This window comes from Erpetoichthys calabaricus, chromosome 8 (assembly GCF_900747795.2).
Source record: "Erpetoichthys calabaricus chromosome 8, fErpCal1.3, whole genome shotgun sequence".
Taxonomy (NCBI): Eukaryota; Metazoa; Chordata; class Cladistia; order Polypteriformes; family Polypteridae; genus Erpetoichthys; species Erpetoichthys calabaricus.
Window position 1 is genome coordinate 22,623,772 of NC_041401.2, and position 25,078 is coordinate 22,648,849.

The 25,078-nt window shown below is 40.7% G+C and overlaps 1 protein-coding gene across 1 annotated transcript in view; it reads left to right on the top strand.

Annotated features, from left to right (window-relative positions):
* Nucleotides 1-25,078, top strand: part of lrp2a (low density lipoprotein receptor-related protein 2a) — a 357,969-nt gene that overhangs the window by 215,772 nt on the left and 117,119 nt on the right. Inside the window, 6 exon segments of the mRNA XM_051930710.1 lie at nt 4,414-4,656; nt 10,675-10,800; nt 12,379-12,498; nt 21,039-21,170; nt 21,565-21,766; nt 23,697-23,992. Coding sequence (XP_051786670.1) covers nt 4,414-4,656; nt 10,675-10,800; nt 12,379-12,498; nt 21,039-21,170; nt 21,565-21,766; nt 23,697-23,992 — 1,119 coding nt within the window.

Sequence of the window (25,078 nt, forward strand, 5' to 3'; positions counted from 1 at the left end):
AAAAACAATTCTAGTGTTAGCCAGCTTTCAAACAAGTAGGGACTAGTGTCAGTTATCATTTCAGTTTTGTGAATCCCTTTCTGCCTTCAAATTTGCTTCTTGTTTTTCCCCCATGTTTTGTTTGCCTGATCATTTTTCCTCTTTTGGTTCTGACCTGGTTTCTCTTTTTAGATCTTTCTACGTATCAGAAAATCATCTCCTGTTTATTTTTCCCTTCTCACAATAGTCTTATTATGTAGTCCTTGTCTGCATGGGGCACCATCGAGATGATGAAGAAAAGTATAAAAGCAACTGCTGATACCATGATACTGACAAGGTTCAGGTTGCAAACAGCGTGAGGCTAGATGTGTCCTCTTTCCAGTTTGTTCTTCCTTTTTTTTGGAAATCTTTCTTATAGCCCATTAAAACAGGAAAGTAAAGTCATCTTTTGAGTGTGGCTCATAAAGTAGTATGTTGCTTTTTATTATTATTTAATAAACAATCCTGTTACTGCAATGATCCTATAGTGGCGCTACTGAGAGGACTTCAATTCCCATCAGTCAACAGGAGTGCACAAGGTGCAAGGGAGGAAGCTATGATGGGTGCAAATTTTAAGAGGTTAGGGTTGCATTCAGCACAAAAAGATTTAAGCAGAACAGCTGAAGTCTTTAAAGCACAGCCTGTGAATGTACCCTGAAAAGTGGCTGCTCCATGTGAGGTTTTTCAGGAGTACAAGACTGTGTGGCTTCTGTGTGTATCAATATACGATGCAATTCGCCTACTTAAGGAAGACTTATCTTAAGTAATTGCATTCTCTAGAGCTATTTTATTGCATTTGCCACAACATCACATCGACCAAGAATACAGTACTAGCACTAGAGCACTAACACGACCCTCAGACTAGCACAGGGTATTTCATACATTGAAGACTGAACCTGAGACTGTGTGACTTACTGGGTAATATTGCAGCCACTACGGTATATGAAAATGTAATTTAACTTTTATCTATTTAATTTCTTTTTGGATGTGGTTGTTGTTTTGACATTTTGTGGATTCTTCATAATGATGTGGGTCCTGATTGCTAGGAGCATGGCTTCCAGGGTCAGAACATCAGGAGGTCAGTTGGGTAAGAGTTAAAATGTCATATCTATGGCTATTTTGTAACTGAGATTGGAGACAAGTTTGCGACATAACGGTCTTTTGATTTTTGACTTCTAGCCTCTGTCTTTTTTGACTTTGATATTTGGTTTGCGGTTTGGTTTTGATGTCTCTCTTGTTCTTCTCTTCGAGTCTTGTCCTTTTCCTTACCCTTTGATTCTGTTCTTTCTCCACATCCAGTTAATACAATCTGCACAACTTCTAGTATTGCTCTTTTTTTTAGCATGGTGACCAGATGTGGTGTCACTAGCGCTACCTAAAGCCTTAAAAGAATGACTCTATATACAAGTCCACTGGACAAGAACATCAGTCACCCATGGCGAATTCTTATCTAATAGTGCATAACTCCACTGTGAGACTGAAGATCAGCTTCAATTCATTCTCGCTTCAGCACGTCCAGTTTGTGAATTGTGACAGAGAGGGGGTGCACTGAGCCTCAAACCTTGGACACGACCAACACAAATACAGTCATGGGTTCAAAACAGAGGTTTTTTTATTATAACAATATCTCAAAAAGGTTTTGTGAAAGGTTACGCAAACACAATTCCTCACAGGTGGCGCAGTGGCAGTGCTGTAAGGAGATTGTGGGCTCACTTCCCAGGTCCACCCTGTGTGGAGAGCGCTTTGAGTAGTGAGAAAAACGCTATATAAATGTAAAAAAATTATTATTAAAAAAAAAAAATTATTATTATTACAATTCCAATCAAATTATTCTTCCTTCCTTCTCTTCTCTTCTTTCTTCATCCACCTCCCTCCAGCGAATGTTGCCTTCCATCCTCCCAACTCTGACTCTGCTGGAGATGGCTGGACGGCTTCCTTTTATGTCAGAACCCAAGAATACTTCCAGTGTCAAGGCATAGCCCAATGGAAGCACTTCTCGGTCAAGTGGAAGTCTTGAAAGACAGAGATCGCGAATCCCCACAGCACCCCCTGGCAGCACCTATGGGACCCAGTAGGTCTGAGTCATGGCACTACAACTCCCATCATGCCCTGCTGGTATCCACATGGTTACAAAGCTCCTGGGATGCTGCCATTTAGCGGATAGGTAATCCTTACCCTTACCCATCCCAGATAGGATGCCAGATCTCTTGCCTGACACTTACAAGATGTAGATGACATCTATTTTCATCCACTCTTATATCACCAAATTCCACCGTTTGACCAGACTGGTCAGATGGTTCCGCCAGAATTTCACTTGTTGCACAAAATAGCCCTACAGATTTTCTACTGGATTTAAATCTGGAGATTTTGCAAGCCAATTGAGACGCTAAAATGCTTCAGAATATTCTTCTTGCAAATCACTCACAGTTACAGCCCTGTGCATGCGAAAAAAAGTCGTCTTGGAAGACTGCTATTTTGTGCTCACTTTGGAGATGAAGCACAAAAGGTAACACAGTTTGTTCCAACACTGCTTTTCCACAAGTAGAGGGTTTGTAAGTAATGAACAAAAGTTGGAACACCAGTAGGAATTATTCACTGTCACTATGCATGACACACGATGACAGTTCCTATTTGTGAAAACAGTCTTTCAACTGGAGTTCTGGTGATGATTAGCAGTTGACTATGATATGCACCACTTCAGGAAGAACCATTGGATGGTATGCTTTGGTAAACCTGCAAAGTCAGCAGCTTCCTCTACACTATGTCCTTTGGCATTAACTTCTTTTTGCCAATCAGTCACATCTGTTGAGTGATCCATTTTTTATGGAAAGAACCAAACACATGTGACACACAACTACTCTTCATCACTCTGTGAACCCCATAGCACACATCACAGTCGGACGTTATTCATACTGGGGTGAGCTCTATTGGTATCTGAAGTATGTATCACCTCTTACGTGGACGGTGAACAGTTTTTTCTCTGGTAAGTTATTACAATATTACCTAATATTTTAATTTCTTTTTTTTAAATTGCTTTAGCAATTAAAATGCCAATATGATGATGGTGGCTGTAACAATAATTCTGGAACACATAAACAGAACTGAGACGTTTAACCCTTTTTTACTAAACATATATTTGAAAGATCTATAGTAAATCTTTATGTTTGAAGTGAAAGGATAAGTTTGGTATTTTCCAAGTCGAAGTTATTTCTTCACAAACGTGGCATATATGTTTTTGCCAAGCAAAATTGTGTGCCAAAGTCCATTTTCAATAAATTTAAAAATATATCTTGCCAACACTGGTGTTTAACGTTGAAATTCACGGGGCACAGGTAAAGATGGAAAACAAAAACCTTAACACGTACCAAATACGTCCATTTTTCAAGCCAAGACAGTTGTTGAGTATTGATGCAAGTCTTGAGATTACACACACACTGTAAAATAGATCATATGTGTCTTTTTAATAAAAAAAAAACACCAATTTTATGAGATTCAGGCTTTTTAAAAGAAAACCAGCTGTGCATGTTACTTCAGCACTTGTCTTCTTCTACAACAACCTTTCACCCGGGCAGAGGAGACCATTCAGTCCATCAAGTCTGTTTGTTTAGCTTAATCGCTAAACTGTCCCAATATCTCGTCCAGATTCTTCTTAAAGTTTGTCAAGGTTTCTGCTTCAACTCCATGTCTCAGTAATTTGTTCAGATTCCCACAACTCTTCAGTCCTAAATGCACTTCCCTTTAATGTCCACTGATGTCTTCAAGTACGTCATTCACCCTTAAGCTGAAAGAATTTGCTAGATCTACTTTATCAATTCGTTTGAGGATTTTAAATACCTGGATTAGGCTCCAAAGCTGTGTCCTCTCCTCGAGACTAACCAGGTTTAATTCTTTGAGTCTGTCACAGTAAGACGTGTCCTTAAGTCCCGGGATGAATCTGGGTGCTCTCCTCTGCACAGCTTCAGGTGCTGCTATGTCTTTCTTGTACTGTGGTGACCAGAACTGCATACAATACTGTACATGCCATCTTAGTTTGAGCATAATGTCCCTTGACTTAAATTAAACAGTTTTATCCTTAAATGTATTGAACATCTTTGCCTTATTTCTTTTTTGGTGTGGTTTATCCTTTGAATTTGTCCCACATTAAAGTGTTTCACTTTTCCTATAAGTATTTATTTTTTAACACAATGTTTCTGATAATTCAAGTTTTTTCAAAGTGAATTACAAATTTTCTCTTATATTCTTTGCATGCAGTCCGCTATATGGCCGCTTTTATTGCTTTATCAGGTAACAGATTACTATTATTTTTCACTGTGCTGTTGACTATTGGCTGTGCTGTTGACTATTGGTAAGTCCGTTGTGGAAATGACAGATTTCTTCTCTCCTTTTTTTGCACAGCCTTTCACACCTGTGACCCAACATTATTCACATGTGGAAATGGCCGCTGTGTCCCATACCATTACCGCTGTGATTACTACAACGACTGTGGGGATAACAGTGATGAGGCAGGCTGCTTGTTCCGTCCATGTGATGCCAACACGGAGTTCACCTGTAATAATGGCCGCTGCATCGCCAAAGAATACGTCTGCAATGGGATCAACAATTGCTATGACAACAGCACAACTGACGAGCAAAACTGTCGTAGGTTAATCAGTTCATTTCTCTAATTTAGTTTATTAGAAAAGCTGTCTATTGTTCATTTTGGATGTGTATTTGGATAGTCAATGAAGTGGATAAACCCAAAAGACAGACAGCTACATTTTGTTCTCCATTCTGATAAGCATTTGTGTGAATTTATTTCCTCCGGGTTTCCACTTTCAATGCACTTCTCCTTAATTTAAAGTTTACTTATGTGTGCCATTTTCCATTTAGCTGGAAAATTCTTACTTTTTCTAATTAATTAGTTCCCCACATTTGTTCAGGAATAAATGAATTCCCGTGTGTCAGGATTACACACAGAAGGTTCCATTTTTGTTTTCTTATTTATGTATTATTCTTACCGTTATTTCAGTGACATTATTTCACAGCCATATTGTGTTTATTTTTATGGGCACTGGTATTTTCTGGGTGTGTGTTCTTATGGAGGCCATCATTGTAGAGTTTTGGGTCACCATGATGCTAAATGGTTGCTAGACACATGAAGCTCATGTCATGTGAGCTGAGAAGTCATTGCAACCATGGTTTACTTTAGCATGTGACCTAACATTATTGACATGTGAAAACATACCAATACTGCTGGGATTGCTACACCTATTGTGGCAACAATAGTGATGAGACAGCCTGCTGTTACATGGCCAACTGCATTAAACAGCATAATAACATAAGACGTTTAACAAATGAGAGGACACCATCAAGTGTGTTTGTTTAGCTAATAGCTGAGTTGTCCCAATTTCTTGTCCAGACACTTCATAATGGTTGTCAAGGTTTATATAAAGAACATAAGAATCTGACAAATGAGTGAAGATCATTCAGTCCATCAAGTGCATTTGTTTATCTAACAGCTAAGCTGTCCCGATATCTCATCCAGATTCTTCATAAAGGTTGTCAAGGTTTCTGCTTTAACTACATTCTGCTTCCTACGACTCTTTGCTTAAAGAAGAGCTTCCTGGCTCCAGTGCTAAATGCACTTCCCCTTAACTTCCATTGACGTTTACAAGTACATGAATGTGATTTACCATTTAGTTGAAAGAATTTTTCTGGATCTGCTTTATCAATGCCTTTAAGGGTTTTGAAGACCCAGATGAGGTGCCCATGTAGTCTCCTCTGTTCGAGACTCCACTCGTTTAATTTTCTGAGTCTGTAAGAATACAGCATGTCTTTACGTCTTGAAGCTGCTGAACTTTCTAACAATATAAGGTCAAGAGTCTAATGGAAACATAATTGTTTTGAGCCATTTCTTTGTTAGAAAAGTTCTGGTTTCGACTAGTTTGTTTTGTACAGTTCATTAAATTGGATGAGTAATCTGTGGTTTCAGCATGGCCCTTACCAATACTGCATATTGCAATCTTAAACCCACTTAATCCAATTCAGAGTCATTGGCACCCAGAGCACATGATAGATGAGATGCCATTCTGTCACATGGCCAATTCACACATACAGTCGACTCTGTTTAAGTGCACGGCCTTTGGACGAGATTGCAATGTGTGCTTAAGTGAAGCATGTACTTAATAGCAGTGCAACATGTCAGTTCTGAAAGGTGACCATTCAGTTACCCCACCTACTAGCCTAGTCAAACTCAATAAAACATTCATTAAAATAGACTACAGTGAAGAATATAGTGGATCCATGTATAATACATACACATTGACTGTTCGGATATACATGTACTGTACCTGTACTGGCAATTCATAATATATGTAGTTGCACATGTCCAAGTGTCAATTAATCTGGCCTACATTTTACGAGAATAATCTCACATTCTTTTCTGCATGCTTTTCGCACAATTCAGGCTGTGTATCTGATTACTGAGGTTGTAAAACTGTCCATAGTCCTTACAGCCATTTATCTCCAGATAACAATGCAGCGTGCGTTGGGACTTCAGCACATCCGTAAAGGAAACAGTCTCTACAGGTGGCTCATTAATCACGCTGGCAGCAGCAGTATCCTCGAATGTGATTGGACATCAGCACCTGAATGATCCACCTTCAGCTGGTCACAAGAGCCAGGCTACTAACATCATCACATGCTGATTATCATATGAGCGTGTCAATCAATATTGTTGTTTGACTATTGGATGTGAAGAGACCATGCAGTTAACCGGAGTGAATTTGGCTGGGATCAATAACGTACATGCGCTTAAGTGGATTGTGTGTTTATCGCTAGTGCGCTTATCCGAAGTTATTGCCCGTATACTTGACTTTATACAAATAGGGACCATGCAAGTCACGTGCATCTAAGCGGAGCGTGTGGTTAACTGAAGTGCACTTAAGTGGAGTCAGCTGTACACCGCAGTGCCACTCACATATGGAGGGTCAATTTAACATTTCCAATTAGCTTAACTTGTACATCTTAGAAAACCTATGAAGAAAATGGTCTCCTTGGCCAAAGACAGACATAGGGTCTGTATTGGATATGGGATTGGCAGTTCCCTGAGCCTGGTCCTGTTTTCAGACTCTCTTTACTTACTTAGTTATTTTCTAAAGAATATGTTGCATCTTTTTTTGTAATTTTTTAATTACAAGAAATTCATAGAAGTAATTAGGTTTCCCTTTGAGCAAAGTTCATGCCATTGACACAAGAACAGAGGTGTTTAGGTCCTTTCCAGAAGCATCTACATTAAACAAAAGATCTATAGTGAAGAAAGAAAAAAATCACCAGACTCGTTTCTTGTCATGTTGTAGGTGTTTTCTTGAGCCGTCAGACGTGTTCTGGTAGTACATTCCCAGATTTGCCAGTTATGATGACAATCTTGGAGACCACTATGCTATGGGTGCATCACAGAACAAAAAGAAACTCGAAGCTCCATGACACATTTGGAGGATGCATATCTTAAACTTCTTTTGCAGGATTTAATGGATTTAACTTCCTGTGTAGTGACTTTTTATGTGGAAAAAACACAGGCGTGGTAGGGTCCTTGGGTGACCTTGTCTACTACGTAGATCTAAACAGAATGCCCCAAATAGCAACTACAGTTTATACTGTTTTTTTTATCTTTAAGCTCAGGAAACAAGATTAGTACCGAAACAGGCAGGAGAGAAGATTTATGCTTACATTCATTCGTAGATTAAATTGTGCCGAAAATATAAGTAGAACAAAATGATGATTGGCTGAATATTACAACCTGATTAATAAGAGGTCTGTCTTGCTGGCTTAGGCTACCAGGTGGCTCTCTGTCTTAGTATGTTGATTGGTCTCTGGTCAGACATGGTCTGGTATGTCTCTTGGATGGAATGATAGAGACACTGTACGGCCATCCGCTTGTATGGAGCAACATAGATAGCAGCATAGATAGTAGCATGCCTCTGTAAGTCCATACTATGGTCCTTGACATGCATCGTACACCAATGGGGTGTAGTATTTACCAGTTCTTTATTTCTTCTGCATATCTCAACCCCATTCCATCCCAATCTAGAACAAACTTGCTTGTTCTTTCAACTTGGGCACCTATATCCCCCCAGGCTGTCTTCCTGGAAAGTGCTTATGATTCTAAAACTTGTTCTTCCAGTGACTCATAAATTCTACCTGTACAACTAAATTCATGCTAAATCCATGCTTCTGATGTCACACATCGAGTATCAACAATGCAGCCTTGCACTCTACTGGGGTGTAGGCTATATTGAGGCACTCTTGCGCAATCAGTTACAATCAGAATGATGCAGATCCTTCAACCCCCTCCCCCACCACAGCCACAAATTACACACCCTAAAGCAGCACTCAATGAAAGTTCCTATCAGTGATAGTGATAGCACGCCTCATGTATCAGCATAAAACCCAGCTGTTCCTAACAGTGAAACGTGCCTTCCTAAAACTTACAATATCTTTTTTTTTAACTCTTTCTAATTTATAAGTAATAAACATATACAAGGGACATTTAAAAAGTTTCTGCACTTTTATATTGATGGAGTAATTGGGCATTAAAAAGTTGGTGTGATGCTGGGAAAATTGCATCGCAAATGAAGGTGACTATGTACAAAAGTGACGCAATTTGTTTTTGAAATCCTTAATAAATACAGTTAAAAAACAGTAATATTTATATATTAATGAAAAACACACACTTGTAGGTCCCGATAGGTAGGAACAATTCTCTTAAATCAATTCTCTCTCAGGGTCACACTTTCTCTCTCTGTCTCTCTCTCTCTCATTCAAGTGTTCGCTATTGTGGTCAGGTCTGAAATGAGATGCAACCTTCCAGGATCATTTCCCTTTTATACCGAGCAGACTGGAAGGAGAGGGGCTTCCTTGGTTTTGTTGCCCTGAAGGGGTGGTTTCTCAAGTCTGTGAAGAAAATTGGAGACAAAACTGTTAGTAACAGCAGCATCAGTTTTCCCAGGGCGGTGTCACATTCTGTTAGATGAGGCTGGAAAGTGATCCTCTGGCGCACATGCATGACTATTTGCAGAATATATATTGTGACAGATAGGGGCCGCTATCGCTCCCTTGAACCCTCGGACACCACGCCAGACACCAGGTAAAAGTCCAATAATTATTTTTATTTGGACAAATATGTGCACCAAGCACCCTCTACTCCACAATACTCATACAATAAACAATACTTCTCAATAATACTAATCAATCCTCCACTCCTAGACGCGTTGCCACCCTTCCACCCTGCTCAGCTCAACGCTCTGGTGTTTTCCCAGTCTTTTATAGTCCCTAACCCAGAAGTGTTTCCCATCCTTCAGTCCATGTGACTTCTTATCACTTCCGGGTCAGATAAAAAGTCCTCTTCTTCATCCCGGAAGCACGTCATTCCTCTTGTTCATGTGACTCTGACATACTTCCGGGGCGTAGGGCAAATAGTCGCTGCTCCTCCCTGCAACGCCTTCTAGCAGCCCCTGTGGTATCCAGCAGGGCTGTAAAGGACAACTCCAATGTCCATAATTCCCTGCTGGCATTCGGGGCACCTCCATGCTGCAGGGAGGGCTCTACCTGGCGACCTGGGGGTATTGGCCGGCCATATATCACTATATATATATATCCATCCATCCATCCATTGTCTCCCGCTTATCCGAGGTCGGGTCGCGGGGGCAGCAGCTTGAGCAGAGATGCCCAGACTTCCCTCTCCCCGGCCACTTCTTCTAGCTCTTCCGGAAGAATCCCAAGGCGTTCCCAGGCCAGTCGAGAGACATAGTCCCTCCAACATGTCCTGGGTCTTCCCCGGGGCCTCCTCCCGGTTAGACGTGCCCGGAACACCTCACCAGGGAGGCGTCCAGGAGGCATCCTGATCAGATGCCCGAGCCACCTCATCTGACTCCTCTCGATGCGGAGGAGCAGTGGCTCTACTCTGAGCCCCTCCCGGATGACTGAGCTTCTCACCCTATCTTTAAGGGAAATATATTTTTATATATACAGAATATTTATGTTCGCTGTCATTAAGCTGTTTCCATCTTTTAAACATCCAATTCAAAATAATTATTGAAAGACATTACTCATATATATGACACAATTTATCACAAAATGCTAGATATTACAAATACACCGCAGCAAATTGAAACGATCAGTAAAAGAATATTATTTTGTGCGGGCCTTTTATCACAATTCATTTCTGATTCTAATTTGTAAACTTCATTACACAGTTCAGAATGGTGTGTTTTGGTTTGTCTCCAGGAGGAAAATTTACTGCACTCCATGGTGTTGTGAACGAGAGGCATAAATGGAGTTGATCTGGTTGGGGTGCTACAGATTATATGCTTTATGCAGCTATAGAAAAGAACAGAAGCAAACACTGAAGCGTGAACAAGGCTTCAGGGACAAATTTTTTTGTTTGACACCATAAAACAAAGCTTTTAAACCTCGTAAATAAACTTTATTAAGTCAGTTTCAGGTTGTGAAATTGCAAAATAAGTTTAAGTGTTATTTCACAAAACTATGCAAATCAACATCACTAATCTTGACTATTAAGTAGACATAAAATACTAAAATATTTAAATTAAACCAGAAAATTAAATGAATGAGTAGCTGTGATTTATTTAACCTGTTTTCTATTTTGTTCATCTACAGCTGACCGTACCTGCCAACCTGAATATGCCAAATGCCAGACAACAAATATTTGCATCCCTCGGCTGTACCTGTGTGATGGTGACAATGACTGTGGAGACATGAGTGACGAGAGTCCCACACACTGCTGTATGTTATGAAATTTTCGAAAAAGATATACTGTATTAAGAATGACAAGTAGTTAACTGACACAAGTACATTTTAAAAGACTGTTGGCACTAAATCTATTATATAGTGCCTTTCACATATCTATCTATCTATCTATCTATCTATCTATCTATCTATCTATCTATCTATCTATCTATCTATCTATCTATCTATCTATCTATCTATCTATCTATCTATCTATCTATCTATCTATCTATCTATCTATCATGATAGACAGCACCTATTGGCTGTCACCCTGTGCAGGATGGACTGGCTGGGAGGTCAGGATGAATGAAAACAGAATGTTTCAAATTCTCTCTGGGAGACTGGCAGGAGATGCCATCAATATGAAAAGTGTGTTGGCATCATGGTTGGCATGGAGCTGGACTATATAAAGCCACAACCTCAAGGCTTGCAAGTCTTAACCACTATGCCACATGCCCAGCCTATTCTCGCCTTTCTGCCTATAATTGTCATTCTGTTTTCTGACCATTGCTCCTCATTCTCATACAGTGCCTACCATAATGTTTGGGAAAGTAAATGTAGAAAAAGTATAATTTCTACATGATGTGACTGAAATGTATGCCAATACCCTTAAATGAAAGTCTGCAATGTGCACTTTAATCATGACTGAATTGTTTGGTTTTGTAGTTTTAAATTGTGGAACAGAGGGGGAAATCTGAGAAATATGTGTCTTCGTCCTTAACATTATGGAGGGCGCTGTAGTCAGTGGTGCTTTTGCAGTGGAAGTTTTGGTTTTGGCCATATCCAGAATTTCTCTGAGATTTGCTTTAGCTCACCTAAATAATGTCCGTCCCTCTTTTGACTACAGAGATGTGCAAATTCGAAAGGTTCAACAACTTGTGCTTAGAATCAAATGGCTTGGAGGTGAAAAAGGACAATAACATGAAAAGACTATGCAGACTATACACACACTATGACTTCAAATTAATACTCCATGCTATCCACCATTCAGCCTGGGGTTTTATGGTCTTTGTGATGCTGGCAAAAAATTGAAAAAAACAATGTTTTACATACATACGTGTCCTTTCTACACAAGACCTATGCACTTCTTTTCAACCTTGAAAATATACATCCATACGCAGAAGCCCACAGTGCACTGTTAGGTACACATTGAACACTTTTAAAACAGCACTTTCCATATAATAAACTGACCAATCTGAACCCCTCAGGTTTACACTTTATCATAATTCACTGATCTGTGAATAAATGTGGTACTTAAAGGATTATTTTTTAAATTTATGTGTCCTCATGGGTTTGACCCACAAGGAAGAAGAAGCTGATGATCTTAAAACTGCAAGGGGTAGTATACCCAGCATTCAGTGCACCATTAAGTTCTAGAAAGTAAAGGGACTACATGAGAAGTGAGGGAATCTTAGAAGTAATGAAATGGTGTTCCCGGCTATTCCTGCCTATTAGTACTATGCAATAAAGTCTGCATACGCCTTGTTTTGGATGGGCAACTTTGTAGTTTTCATGTTAACAATAATGGATTCCATATGGCACTGCTCATCATCCCGTTTTTTTTTCCTGCCTCAGCTACCACAACTTGCACTAACAGTGAATTCCGCTGCTCCAGTGGACGTTGCATCCCAGGTCACTGGTACTGTGATGGAGGAACCGATTGTGCAGATGGCTCTGATGAACCTTCAACATGTGGTATGTTTTTCTTAATTCCTTTCATCCCACTTTCAAAACTTAATAAGCCAAGATGATAAAAGTCATCACCAGTCATCTTGATTAGGTCTGTGATCAAAAGGCCATGATAGTGGATTTTTCTTTCCAGGTCAATCCCCACTATTCTTTTGGAGTACTTACTACTCAAACTGCTCATCCTATGTATAAAAACTATGAAGATAGAACATTTTCACAGCAGTTTGTTCCAGTTAGAGGAAGGCTGTGTGTTTACTGTGGAATGAAAGTTTATCAGTGATGAAGGAATATTCACTTTTGGAGGTATTTCAATGCACTCTACTCTAACTTCATCACCAACCTTCCACCGTGATTTCATGCTCGCTCTCCGAAACTCCAGAGGTTATTCAGGAGAGATACAGAAGTGGATAAATTTGTTGGTACCCTTCCACTAAAAAAACAAGAACCCACAATTGTCTCTGAAATAACTTGAAAACGACAAAAGTAATTGGCACCTATCATTGTTTATTCAGTATCTAACAAAATAATAACACAGTGATAAGTGAGCCATCCATTCATTATCCCACCTGCTATATCCTAACTACAGGGTCACAGGGGTCTGCTGGAGCCAATCCCAGCCAACACAGGGCACAAGGCAGGAAACAAACCCCAGGCAGGGCGCCAGCCCACCACAGTGGCCTAAAATGATGCGACCCTTAGCCTCATATTTTCTTGTACAGTCACTGCAGACAGGCGCTTCCTGGAGCTCTTTGTTAGGGCCGGTTTATACTTCAAGCTCAGAACGCATATGTGCATGCATCATGGCTGCCACACGTTCCCACTGTTCATTTGATGCATCCTCTGAGCACATCCTCAGAAATTAACGCGACGTGTGCAGGAGTTGCGGTACCATTGAAAAGTCGGGGGACACGCTGTGATATAAGTCAGAACGTGACGTCAGAGTCTCTGTTTACTATCTGCGTGTGACAGAAAGCTGCTTTGAGGATCAATGTGCCTGCTTCGATCTTTCATGAATGGTTCGATGTGGTCAAGCAAAATGCCGACATACAAATGTATTCGTGGTGCTTTTATATTCAAATGTCACATATTCCCCATCGTATTGACAGGTTGCATTTTAAAAGTCTCACATACTGTCTTTTTTTTGTTTTATTTTTTTGCACCTTCACAACAGCTTCAGAGTGTACAGCAGTGTATTTGAGCCACAGAGAAAATAAGTTAGGGACACAGTGAAAAGGTCGATTTTGTGATTAAAGTGGAAATTTCGGCTTAAATGTCGAAATGTCCACTTTAATCTCTTAGTTTATTTTATCATTGAAGTAGACCGTCATAAACATCACTTTAAAACCGTCCCAGTTGTTGATCGCTACAAGCTTCTGGGGCTTCCTCCTGAACCGACAGCAACAATTGCCACAGAGAACACGTTACATTTATGATGTTCCAGCTCTCTGCACATTTAGAATCCTTAGATTTATACTTGATATCACTTTCATGATGAAATGCATTAAAGCATATATATTACATTTTACATATAAATCGTTAACATCATTTAAAAATGAATACTGATAATAATTACACAAGTGTGGGCAACACTGTGGCGGAGTGGTACCGCTGCTGTCTCGCAGGGAGTCACATCCCTGGTGTTCCCTGCCTGGAGTTTGCATGTTTTCCTGGTGAGCTCTGGGTTTGGGGATTTGGTGATGCTAAAATGACACCAATGTGTGTGTGTGTGTGTACTTGTGTTCACCTTGCGATGAGCTGATGCCCCATCCAGGGATTGTTTCAGCCTCACGCCCAATGCTTGCAGGAATGGGCACACTCCTGGATTGATGGATTTAATCATTAAACATCCTTTTCAGAGATATTGTGGCAAGGTGTCCACAGAATTTAATGGGTGTTTCAGGCAATTCGCAATGCAGAGAAGCCGAACCTGTTCTCACCATGATGATATCTCGCACTGCCACCTGGTGGAATCTTCCAGATTTACATAAAGTATGTGTAAACAGTACAACGCTTGCGTAGCAGTAGTGTCTACAGGCGTGAAGTATAAACCAGCCCTTAGACTTTTGCACTTGTCCACAAGTCGCTTGGCTCCAGCTGTGTCAGGTTTGAAGGGGGTCTTCTCCAGACCACATGTTTTAGTTCCTTCCTTAAATGTTCAATAGGATTCAAATCAGAGCTCACGGAAGGCCACTTCAAAACAGTCCAATGTTTTGTTCTTAGCCATTCTTGGGTGCTTTTAGCTGTGTGTTTTGGCTCATCATCCTGTTGGATGGCCCATGACCTGCGACTAAAACAGATTTCTGACACTGGGCAGTAGGTTTCACTCCAGAATGTCTTGATAGTCTTGCGATTGCATTGTTCCCTGCACAGACTCATGACACCCCATGGCAGATGCATTAAAGCAGCTCCAAAACAAAACTGAGTCTCCTCCATGTCTCACAGCAGGTATGGTGCTCTTTAATTTGAAAGCTTAATTTTTTTCGTTTGTGAACATAGAGCTGATGTGACTTACCAGAAAGCTCCAGTTTTGTCTCATCTCTTAGAAGGACATTCTCCCAGAATCATTGTGGCTTGTCACTATGCACTTTAGCAGATTCCAGTCTAGCATTTCTATGAGGATTCCTTCAAGGTCTTCTTCCATTGAGCCCACTGTCACTCAAAATGTTATGGATGGTGTGATGGGACACTGATGGACCCTGACCGAGTTCAGCTTGTATGTCTTTGGAAGTTGTCCTTGGCTTTTTGTCCACGATTCTCACTGTCCTTCTGCCTACTCTGGGATTCAATCTTCCTCTTCTGGCCGCATCCAGGAAGGTTGGCTAAAGTCCCTTGGAGATGGGCTTGAAACCTTCTTGTCTAGAATTTTCTTTCTGAGCTCCTCAGACAACTCTCTTCCTTGCTTTCTCTGGTCCATGTTCAGTGTGGGACACACAATGACACCAAAGAGCAGGGTGACTACTTTTCTCCAATTAAAGAAAATGAAAGACTGATTGCACAATTGGAGACGTGTGTGATACAAATTCAAGAAAACAGCTAGTTTGAAAAACCATTGGGATTTCAACTATTTGTGATCTTTCTTAGGGGTCCCAACAAAAGGTGTCCAAACCATTTTAGAATATCTTTGTAGAATAAGCGATACTTGATCTCGTATCACACTTCACCTGCTTTACTCAATGACAAATCAAAGGCATGCAGGTATACAGGCAGCACTGGATTAACCATAAAGCAAAATAAGCACACACTTAGGGCATCAAGGAAAGGGGGGCACCACAAAAATTTTCCATTTACAATAAACCAAATGATGCAGTAATGCAAGATAAACATTATTTTCCATCGTACTGGAAATTTTGTTTCATTTCAAAAAATAAAATTTTATTTTACGATTTATATTTTGAGTTAGATATATATGGGGGCACCAAAATCTTTTAAGTGCTTAGGGCCTCTAAAGGTCTTAATCCGGCCCTGTACAGAGTGGACAATTGCTTTTCATTTCATCACTTTTCACGAGGCATACAGCACTTATTCAATGAGCTGTAATTGGTCTAACAAATGTGTCCACTACTGTATTACTTCATACAAGGAGGCATGCGCCATTTATTTTAATGCAGCCACCATATTCAGCCTGACGTATACATGCAAGTTGGCATTCTTTCATATCAACGCCATTAAGATGAGTAATTGAGCATCCATTACTGGCCAGCACCTGCACATTGCACTTACAATGCATGCGTCTGATTCCACTGCTATGATTTTCCTCCTTAGGTGACAAACACGGCAGATGTGTTCTGTTAGGTAAAAGTGTGAAATGTGTATAAAGCAATAAGGCGCCAATTAAAAATGGAAGTGACGGGGTGCCATATGTACATACATATTGTATATATTGATACATTACAAGCATTTGCATGCTGATACAGAATGTGGAGACTGGCTCCAACACAGACAGGAAGACACGCTCATGTCCCCCAACACACGTTTTATATATTTATATATTTATATTTACAAAGTCCATATTGTGATCACAAATCCCAAAGACCCCAAAGTCCTGGCCACAACACAATGCCTTCTCTCTCTTCAGGCCGCCTCCTTGCCGTCCTCCCGACATCATCTTTCTTCCTCCCGACTCTTGTCAATGACTGGAGGGAGGCGGCCCCTTTTATACACACCCGGATGTGCTCCAGGTGCTCCCCAGCAATCTTCCACCGGCACTCCCCAGTGTGGCGGAAGTGTCGGCTGTGTACCCGGAAGCACTACGCGTGTCCCTTCTTCTCTTCCCCCCCAGCACTTCCAGGTGTGGCGGAAGCACTGGGGTCCAGGGCCCCCAATACAACCAGGGCGGACGCCCCCTCACGTTCTGGAGGAGGAATGAGCCCTCCTCCTGTCCGCCTGGGCGTCCCGGCCAGGCGTGAGCCCTGTCCGGGTGCCACAAGAAATAAACACTCAGTTATGTGCAGTTTACAGATGTTTCATATAAAGGACAGAGTGAATTGTTTGCATGTTTCTTTCCCAGACAGGCCATGTATCCTGGTGGGAACTGAACTCCTGTCTCTAGAACTGTGAGGTAGTTTCTACCTCGAACATTTGTGCAAGCATTGCTTGTTCTAAAGATGTATGCAATTACTCAAACACTTTGTGCCCAGTGGAAATGGAGAGCAACACAAATCAGAGGTTCCTTACCCTTGAAAGTTATGTCACAGTGTTGAACATTTGCCATTCCCCATATTATGCTTCACAGTTATGCCAATAAATCCCTGTTTCTAAGGTGGTTGAATGTACAAACACACAGAAACAACATGGTAATTATAATGTCATCACAATTCAATTTAACATGGTTAGTTATAAAATAAACACTTTGATATTAAACTCTAGATTTCAATATTTAAAAAAGGTGCCTTCAGAAAAGAAACTGGGTTGGTATTTCTACAGATTCCCACAGAAACATTTTGTTTTTTTACAAACCTGATTCCAAGAAAGTTGGGACGCTGTGTAAAATGTAAATAAAAACAGAATGCAATGATTTGCAAATCTCATAAACCCGTATTTTATTCACAATAGAAAACATATCAAATGTTGAAAGTGAGACATTTTACTATTTCATGAAAAATATTAGCGCATTTTGAATTTGATGGCAGCAGCACGTCTCAAAAGAGTTGGGACGGGGGCAACAAAAGTCTGTAAAAGTAAGTGGTTATAAAAAGAAGCAGCCGTGATGAACATTTTGCAACTAATTCGGTTAACTGGGAACAGATCAGTAATGTGATTGGGGATAAAAAGAGCATCTTAGATTCTCTCAGAAGTAAAGATGGGCAGTGGTTCACCAATCTGCAAAAAATGCATCTACAAATTGTGGAACAATTTCAGAATAATGTTCCTCAACATAAAATTCCAAAGACTTTGCATATCTCATCACCTACAGTACATAATATCATCAAAGGATTCCTAGAATCTGAATAAATCTCTTTTTTCAAAGGACAAGGCCGAAAATCAGTATTGGATGCCCGTGATCTTTGGGCCCTCGGGCTGGACTGCATTAAATACAGGCCTGATTCTGTCATGGAAATCACAGCATGGACGCAGGAACACTTCCAGAAATCATCGTCTGTGAACACAGTTCACTGTGCCATCCACAAGTGCAAGTTAACACTAGAATTACCAGAGCCTACGAAAAAACACGTAGATTCGTCCCACCTTAAATAGCTTCACACTTCTCCATCAGCGTCTTTTGTCCTGTAAATGTGTTGATAAGCAGCAAACAGCAAGCAGTCTGCTATCACATCCCCCACCGCCGCACAGTTTTCTCAGCTCAAATCTGTTTGCCTGGGTGTCAGTTGCTTGGAGTTGTATAGAGTGAGAAGTCAAGCAAAATGACACCTTTTATAAATACTATATCATTGTTTGGAACACATGCATTTCATGTGTGTTCCATGTCTACAACGATCTATGTAAACACATTGTTAAAACAGAAACGTTTTTCATGTTTTAGTAATAATTGACAAAATGTAGATATGAAGTGTATAATGTGTGAAGCCTGAATTTCAAATATCAAAGAAACACTTTCACAAAAGGTGCAAATATAACAGAATAAAAATAAAAAAATTACTTGCTGACACTTTAGTACGCGAGCAATGGTACGAGAATGCAGTTAGACTTTTTTTGGGCACATACACCACGCTAAAGTTTAGATCTGGAAGGTGTAGTGTTGGCGAAATAAATAACATGCGAGCTATAGCGCATCTTTATGTGATCCAAATAAATAATATGCGAGCTATAGTACGTCTTTATGTGATCCAAATAAATAACATTTGAGCTATAGCGCGTCTTTATGTGATCCAAATAAATAACATTTGAGCTATAGCACGTCTTTATGTGAAAACAGCAGTGTCAGATGGGGAGGGGGGTAGGGTGGAATCGTGAACGTGACAAAGAAATGAAACTGAATAAAAAAAAAAACAAAACAAAGCTAACCTTTACAAGTATCACACATTTACACCGGCTGTTACAGACTGACTGAGCGCATTTGTTCTGTTATATTTGTACCTTTTGTGAAAGTGTTTCTTTGATATTTGGACTTTAGGCTTCACACATTATAAACTTCATGTCTACATTTTGTCAATTATTACTAAAACATGAAAAACGTTTCTGTTTTAACAATGTGTTTACATAGATCGTTGTAGACACGGAACACACACGAAATGCATGTGTTCCAAATAACGATATAGTATTTATAAAAGATGTCATTTTGCTTGACTTCTCACTCTATACAACTCTAAGCAACTGACACGCAGGTAAACAGACTTGAGCTGAGAAAACTGTGTGGCGGTGGGGGATGTGACAGTAGGCTGCTTGCTGCTTATCAACACATTTACAGGACAAAAGACGCTCATGGAGAAGTGTGAAGCGATTTAAGGTGGGGCGGATCCACGAGTTTTTTCGTAGTATCTGGTAATTCTAGTGTTAAAGCCCTATTATGCAAGGAACAAGCCATATGTGATCATGATCTAGAAACACCACAGTCTTCTCTGGGCCAAAGCTCATTTCAAATGGACTGAGGCAAAGTGGAAAAATGTTCTGTGCTCAGACAAATCGAAATTTGAAATTCATTTTCGAAAACATGGACGCCGAGTCCTGCGGGCTAAAAAGGAGAGTAACCAGCTGCCTTGTCATCAGCTTGCATCTCTGATGGTACAGGGGTGCATTAGGGCCTGTGGAACTGGCAGCTTGCACATCTAGAAAGGCACCATCAATGTTGAAAGGTACATACAGGTTTTAGAGCAACATCTACTCCCATCCAGATGATGTCTTTTTCAAAGAAGGCCTCGCAAATTTCAGTAAGATAATGCAAAACCACAAAACCACTATTACAACAGCATGGCTTTGTAGTAGAAGAGACCCGGTGCTAAACTGACTTGCCTATAGTTCATACCTTTTACCAATTGAAAACATTTGCCGCATCATGAAATGAAAAATATGACATAGAAGACCCAGGGCTGTTAAGCAGCTAGAATCCTGAATCAGACAAGAATGGGATGACATTCCTCTCCCAAAAGCCCAGCAACGGGTTAAAAAAAGAGGGGATGCTACACAGTCGTAAAACAGACCCTGGCCCGACTTTTTTGAGACATGTTGCTGCCATCAAATTCAAAATGACCTTCTTCTTTTTTTAAAATGACGCATTTTCTCAGTTTTAACATTTGATATGTTTTCTATTGTGAATAAAATATGGGTTTATGAGATTTGCAAATCATTGCATTCTGTTTTTATTTACATTATACACAGCGTCCTAACTTTTTTGGAATTGGGGTTATAATATTACTGTATATGCTCGCATTTAAGTTCTCCCGCGGATGAGTCTGGGCTTGATTTTACCATATAATTTCCAGTATTTTATAATGTCGGTCGTATAAGTCGAATGTGGAAAACTCACGCTATTGGTACAAGAGATTACAATATGCTAACGCCTTTTTTTTTATGTATTGTGCCTACGTGACCACACGGTAATATCCGAAGTATTCCGAAGCAACGTTTGCACTGATTTGTGTTTTTTGTATCTCACACCCTCATGCACCTTTATTGTAAGAGCATCCCTTATCTATGATGGCGCATTTGATCAAAAGAAAATATGAAGCTGGTTTTAAATTAAAACTTGCTGAAGTGGCGAAAGAAATTGGTAACTGCGCTGCTGCAACAAAATTCTATGTGTCTGAGAAACTGGTGTGAGATTGGAGGAGGCAAGAAGATGTATAAAAAATAATAAAGTGTCATAGTTTTGAACAGGCGTATAAGTTGGGGTCTGATTTTATGATCAATTTTTTGGGTTTCAAGACCCGACTTATACACGATTATATATGGTAATCTTTATTTGTTCTAGATAAATACATTACAGAAGTCATTAAATGATAAGACATTCAAGCATAAGCTTCAATAACACAAAATCACAAAGTCTCTTCAATCAGAGTACAGCCAGTGGTATTAACTTGAGCTAAATTTTAAGCGTTTGGCTTAGTTCCTAAAACATGAATTTTAACCAGAGAACATTTGTTTCATCCAAGCTTCCCATGTTCGGACTTGCTCGAGCGATCAGTTCAAATGTGATGATTCAAGGTGCATTCCGGCCTCATGGATCTGTGATGGTGACAACGACTGTGGAGACATGAGTGACGAGGACGAGAGGCACAACTGTGGTGGGTATTGATTAAAGGCCATTTGATAATTGAGAATGATCTTAGGGATTAAATGAATCACTTCTGTTGATTACTAAGATTCTGTCTTGTGATATTCTTCATAAAATTACGATGCAAGCAGTGCCATTGGCTCTCTCAGTGGCCACTTTATTAGGTCCACCTGTCCACTTTCTTTGTCACAAAACAGCCTGAATATTTCAATTCACAGATTCACATAAACTGCTTGGGCTAATATATCTAGTGAGGTAAAGCTGTCTTGCTGTACATCTCTGTTCTAAATTCTTTTGTAGATTATTTGAGGGTTAAATTTGATGGTTTATGTTCAAGACTTATTTTTGATGGCTCACTCGCTGTACACTGTTGGTTTACTGCGCCATTCTGTCTTTGCTTTCAGCCAACCGCACCTGTGCTCCATCTGAATTCACCTGCGTGAATTACCGGCCACCACAAAGAAAATGTATCCCCCAGTCCTGGGTGTGTGATGGGGATGCCGACTGTGGTGACGCCTACGATGAACATCAGAACTGCACAAGGAGATCTTGCTCAGAGACAGAATTCACTTGTGACAATGGTTTGTGTATCAGGAGTTCTTACAGGTGAGCTCACGACTGCTATTTATAGTCCAATGGCCAAAATGGGGTAGAAATTGAAGAAATGGAACAGTTATTCATTACAGTAGAACCTCTGGTTACGAACGTTTTGGAACACGTACAACTTGGGTTACGATCAAAAAGTTCGCCAAACTTTTGCATCTGTTCACGACCACACACTCGGATAGCGAACAAAAACACTGGCAGCCAGCCAGTTTCCCTTCCGGTTTGTACGCACCAATGATTTCTGCACGTGTTCAGTCTCTCCCTGCATTCGCTGTGAACTCTGTGCTCTTTTTCATGTGCTTTTGCATTAATTTTGCAATTAACCATGCCCTCTAAGCAAGTGAAGAGTGGTAGTGTTGGTGAGAAGAAAGGTTTGAAGAAAATTGAAATCGAATTAAAGAAAGAAATTATTGACCTCATGCAAGGTTAGTTTTCTTGGTTGTTTATGGTTAGTTTTTGAATAAATTAAGGATTTTTCAAATTTTCATTTTTTTCCCTGTGCTTAAAATTCATTAAAAAAAGTGTTTACAGCGAGTGGTTCGTAAGGGTGTAGCGCGAACTCTTGCAATGTTAGTTTTCTCTGTTGTTCAAGGTTTTCTCAGTGCTATTCAATGTTTTTACATTTAGTTTACTATTACACTGGGCATTCTATGGTATAATTAACTATTTTTGTGATTAAAAATCTTTAAAAAAATATATTTACATACAGTTCGTATGGTCTGGAACAGATTGACTGTATTTACATACAATCTTATGGGGGCTATTAGTTCGGGTCGCGACCAAATCAGGTTGCGACCAGAGTTTTGGAACGAATTACGGTCGTGACCAGAGGTTCCACTGCATATAGAAACTACCAAATTACTGAGTTAACAATTCCAACACATTTAGTGGATTCACTCATTCCCATTGTGAAGTCCAGGGCGTGAACGGCTGCCCTAACCCGACACAGACAGGCAGGACACGGGTTTCTCTGCGCAGTACACCATTATTTACAGATGGGGAAGCATTTTCTTTTCTCCCCACAAGAGCATAATGTTCACAACACCAAAGCACCAATACACAATCCTTCTTTTCTCTCTTCTTTCTCTCAAGCTTCGCCCCTCTTCCTCCTGACTCTGAATGGAGTGAGGTGGCTCCTTTAAAGCTGTTCCTGGGAGTGTTCCAGGTGGCTCATTTAATCAGACATGGAATCACTCCTTGGGTTAGGGTTAGGGTTCTGCAGCTCCCCCTGGCGGCCCCCACGGAACCCAACAGGGCTGTGCCAAACTCCAACTCCCAGCATGCCCTGTGGAAATCCATGGTGCCACAGCTGCAAGGGAGGGCTGTCCTCTAACATCTCGGGGGAGGTAGTGCCTTGCAGATGACCTCTTTCCCCCAAGTCCTTCCATCCACCTGGTGTCCTGGCTGGGTAATGGCTGTGGCCGATCATCAATCCAACCATAAGGCTGTTCTGCTTATTTCTAGGTCAATAACATTCACTTGTGACTGTCCCTGGTTTAAAAAGAGTTAAGGGGAACGGCCCAGTGACTTGCCTAAAAAGGACATGAATGTTGTGGACATGAATGTTCAACCCAAAGGTCCAAAGAAATATCACATGAAAGATGTTATGTGCGGGTCATACCAAACTGTGCGTAATATACAGATACAGATAATATACTTGATTTCCTCTATTATCGTGCATTTTTGACACAAAATGTTTGCAGGTCTTCAAACAAAATCTAATATCAAATAAAGTGTGACTGAGTGAACAAAAAATTATCTTTAACTGGAAGTGTGTTAAAACGAATCGCCTTCTTCTGGCACTGTACGTACAGTAACTGTTCCCAGAGTTCACAGCCAAATGTTTTCTTATATGATCGTCATTGTGGTGAATAAAAAGCATCTTTCTCTAACTTTAGCTCACTTGTGCTCTTTTGTATGTTGATTTGAGGTGTGACCGGCGGAATGACTGCGGAGACGGTAGTGATGAACGTGGCTGTACGTATCTACCGTGCTCCCAGCAACAGTTCACCTGTCAAAATGGCCGCTGCATCTCAAGAAGCTTTGTGTGTGATGGGGATAATGACTGCGGAGATGAGTCTGATGAACAGGAGCATCTCTGCCACACACCAGCAGCCACCTGTCCACCATATCAGTTCAGATGTGACAATGGAAACTGCATTCAGAACAGCAAAGTCTGTGACAGGTCAGATGACTGTGGGGACAACAGCGATGAGAAGGGATGTGGTAAGTCTAACGTACACTTTATGTGGATGGAAATATTTTCTAAATAATCATGTGTATCTTGATTTTGCTTCCTGGATCCTTTTGGGTGCTGTGACAGAACAACTAGGGCGCGTGCCAGCCACCCAACCCGACACAGTCAGACACAGGAGGCACATTTATAAGCACACAATTTTTTAATTTTTCTCCACTCGTGGAGAATGTCTTTCCTGTTCCCATGAGCCCACAACACAGTCCAAGCACAAGCACAAACACAAAACAATCCTCTTCCTTCTCTCTTTCTTTTCTCCTCCACTACTCCGGTCAATCTTCCTCCTCCCGACACTAGCTCACCTGCTGGCTTCCCAGCAGTCCTTTAAATATTCCTTGACCTGGAAGTGCTCCTGTCCTTCCGACCACGTGACTGGCTACACGTCCAGGTCTGATGAAGAACTGACTTTTTTCTTCAGCCCGGAAGTACTTCGGGGTTTCTGTCCTTGTGACTACCTCGTACTTCTGGGCTATAGGGAAAGGATGAGTGCCCAGGTCCTTCAACAGCTCCCCCTGGTGGCATCCAAAGGGATGAGAAACCAAACTGCAAGTCTCAGGATGTCTTACGGGAATCCAGGGCACCGCTACACTCCAGGGGTGCTGCCATCTAGCATCTAGATACTTTTGGACACTGCCTTCCACCATTCCTTCCATCCTCAGGGCATCCCGACCGGGTTGAGCTGCTGGCCGTCTTTCACAGTGCCTATTATGGATTTACGTAAGACATTTCACAAACAAAAGGAGACCATTCAGTTCATTAAGCCAGTTTGTTCAGCTAATAGCTAAGCTGTCCCTAATATCTCATCTTCAGTCTTCTTAAAACTTGTCAAAGCTTCTGCTTAGGGTTACCAGAAACCTGCGAACCCAAAGAAGGACACCAAAGGTCATAAATGAGGATAAAGCCATGATAAAGGAGGACAAAGGAGAATTCACAAAACACACTGTGAACTGGGTTTTACAATGAAAACTAATTTCACAGGTCACAGAAGGTACCCTTGCTTGTAACGGACACGTAAGAATCACAAACCAAACACTTTGCTCCGTTTTCGATGCGTCCTT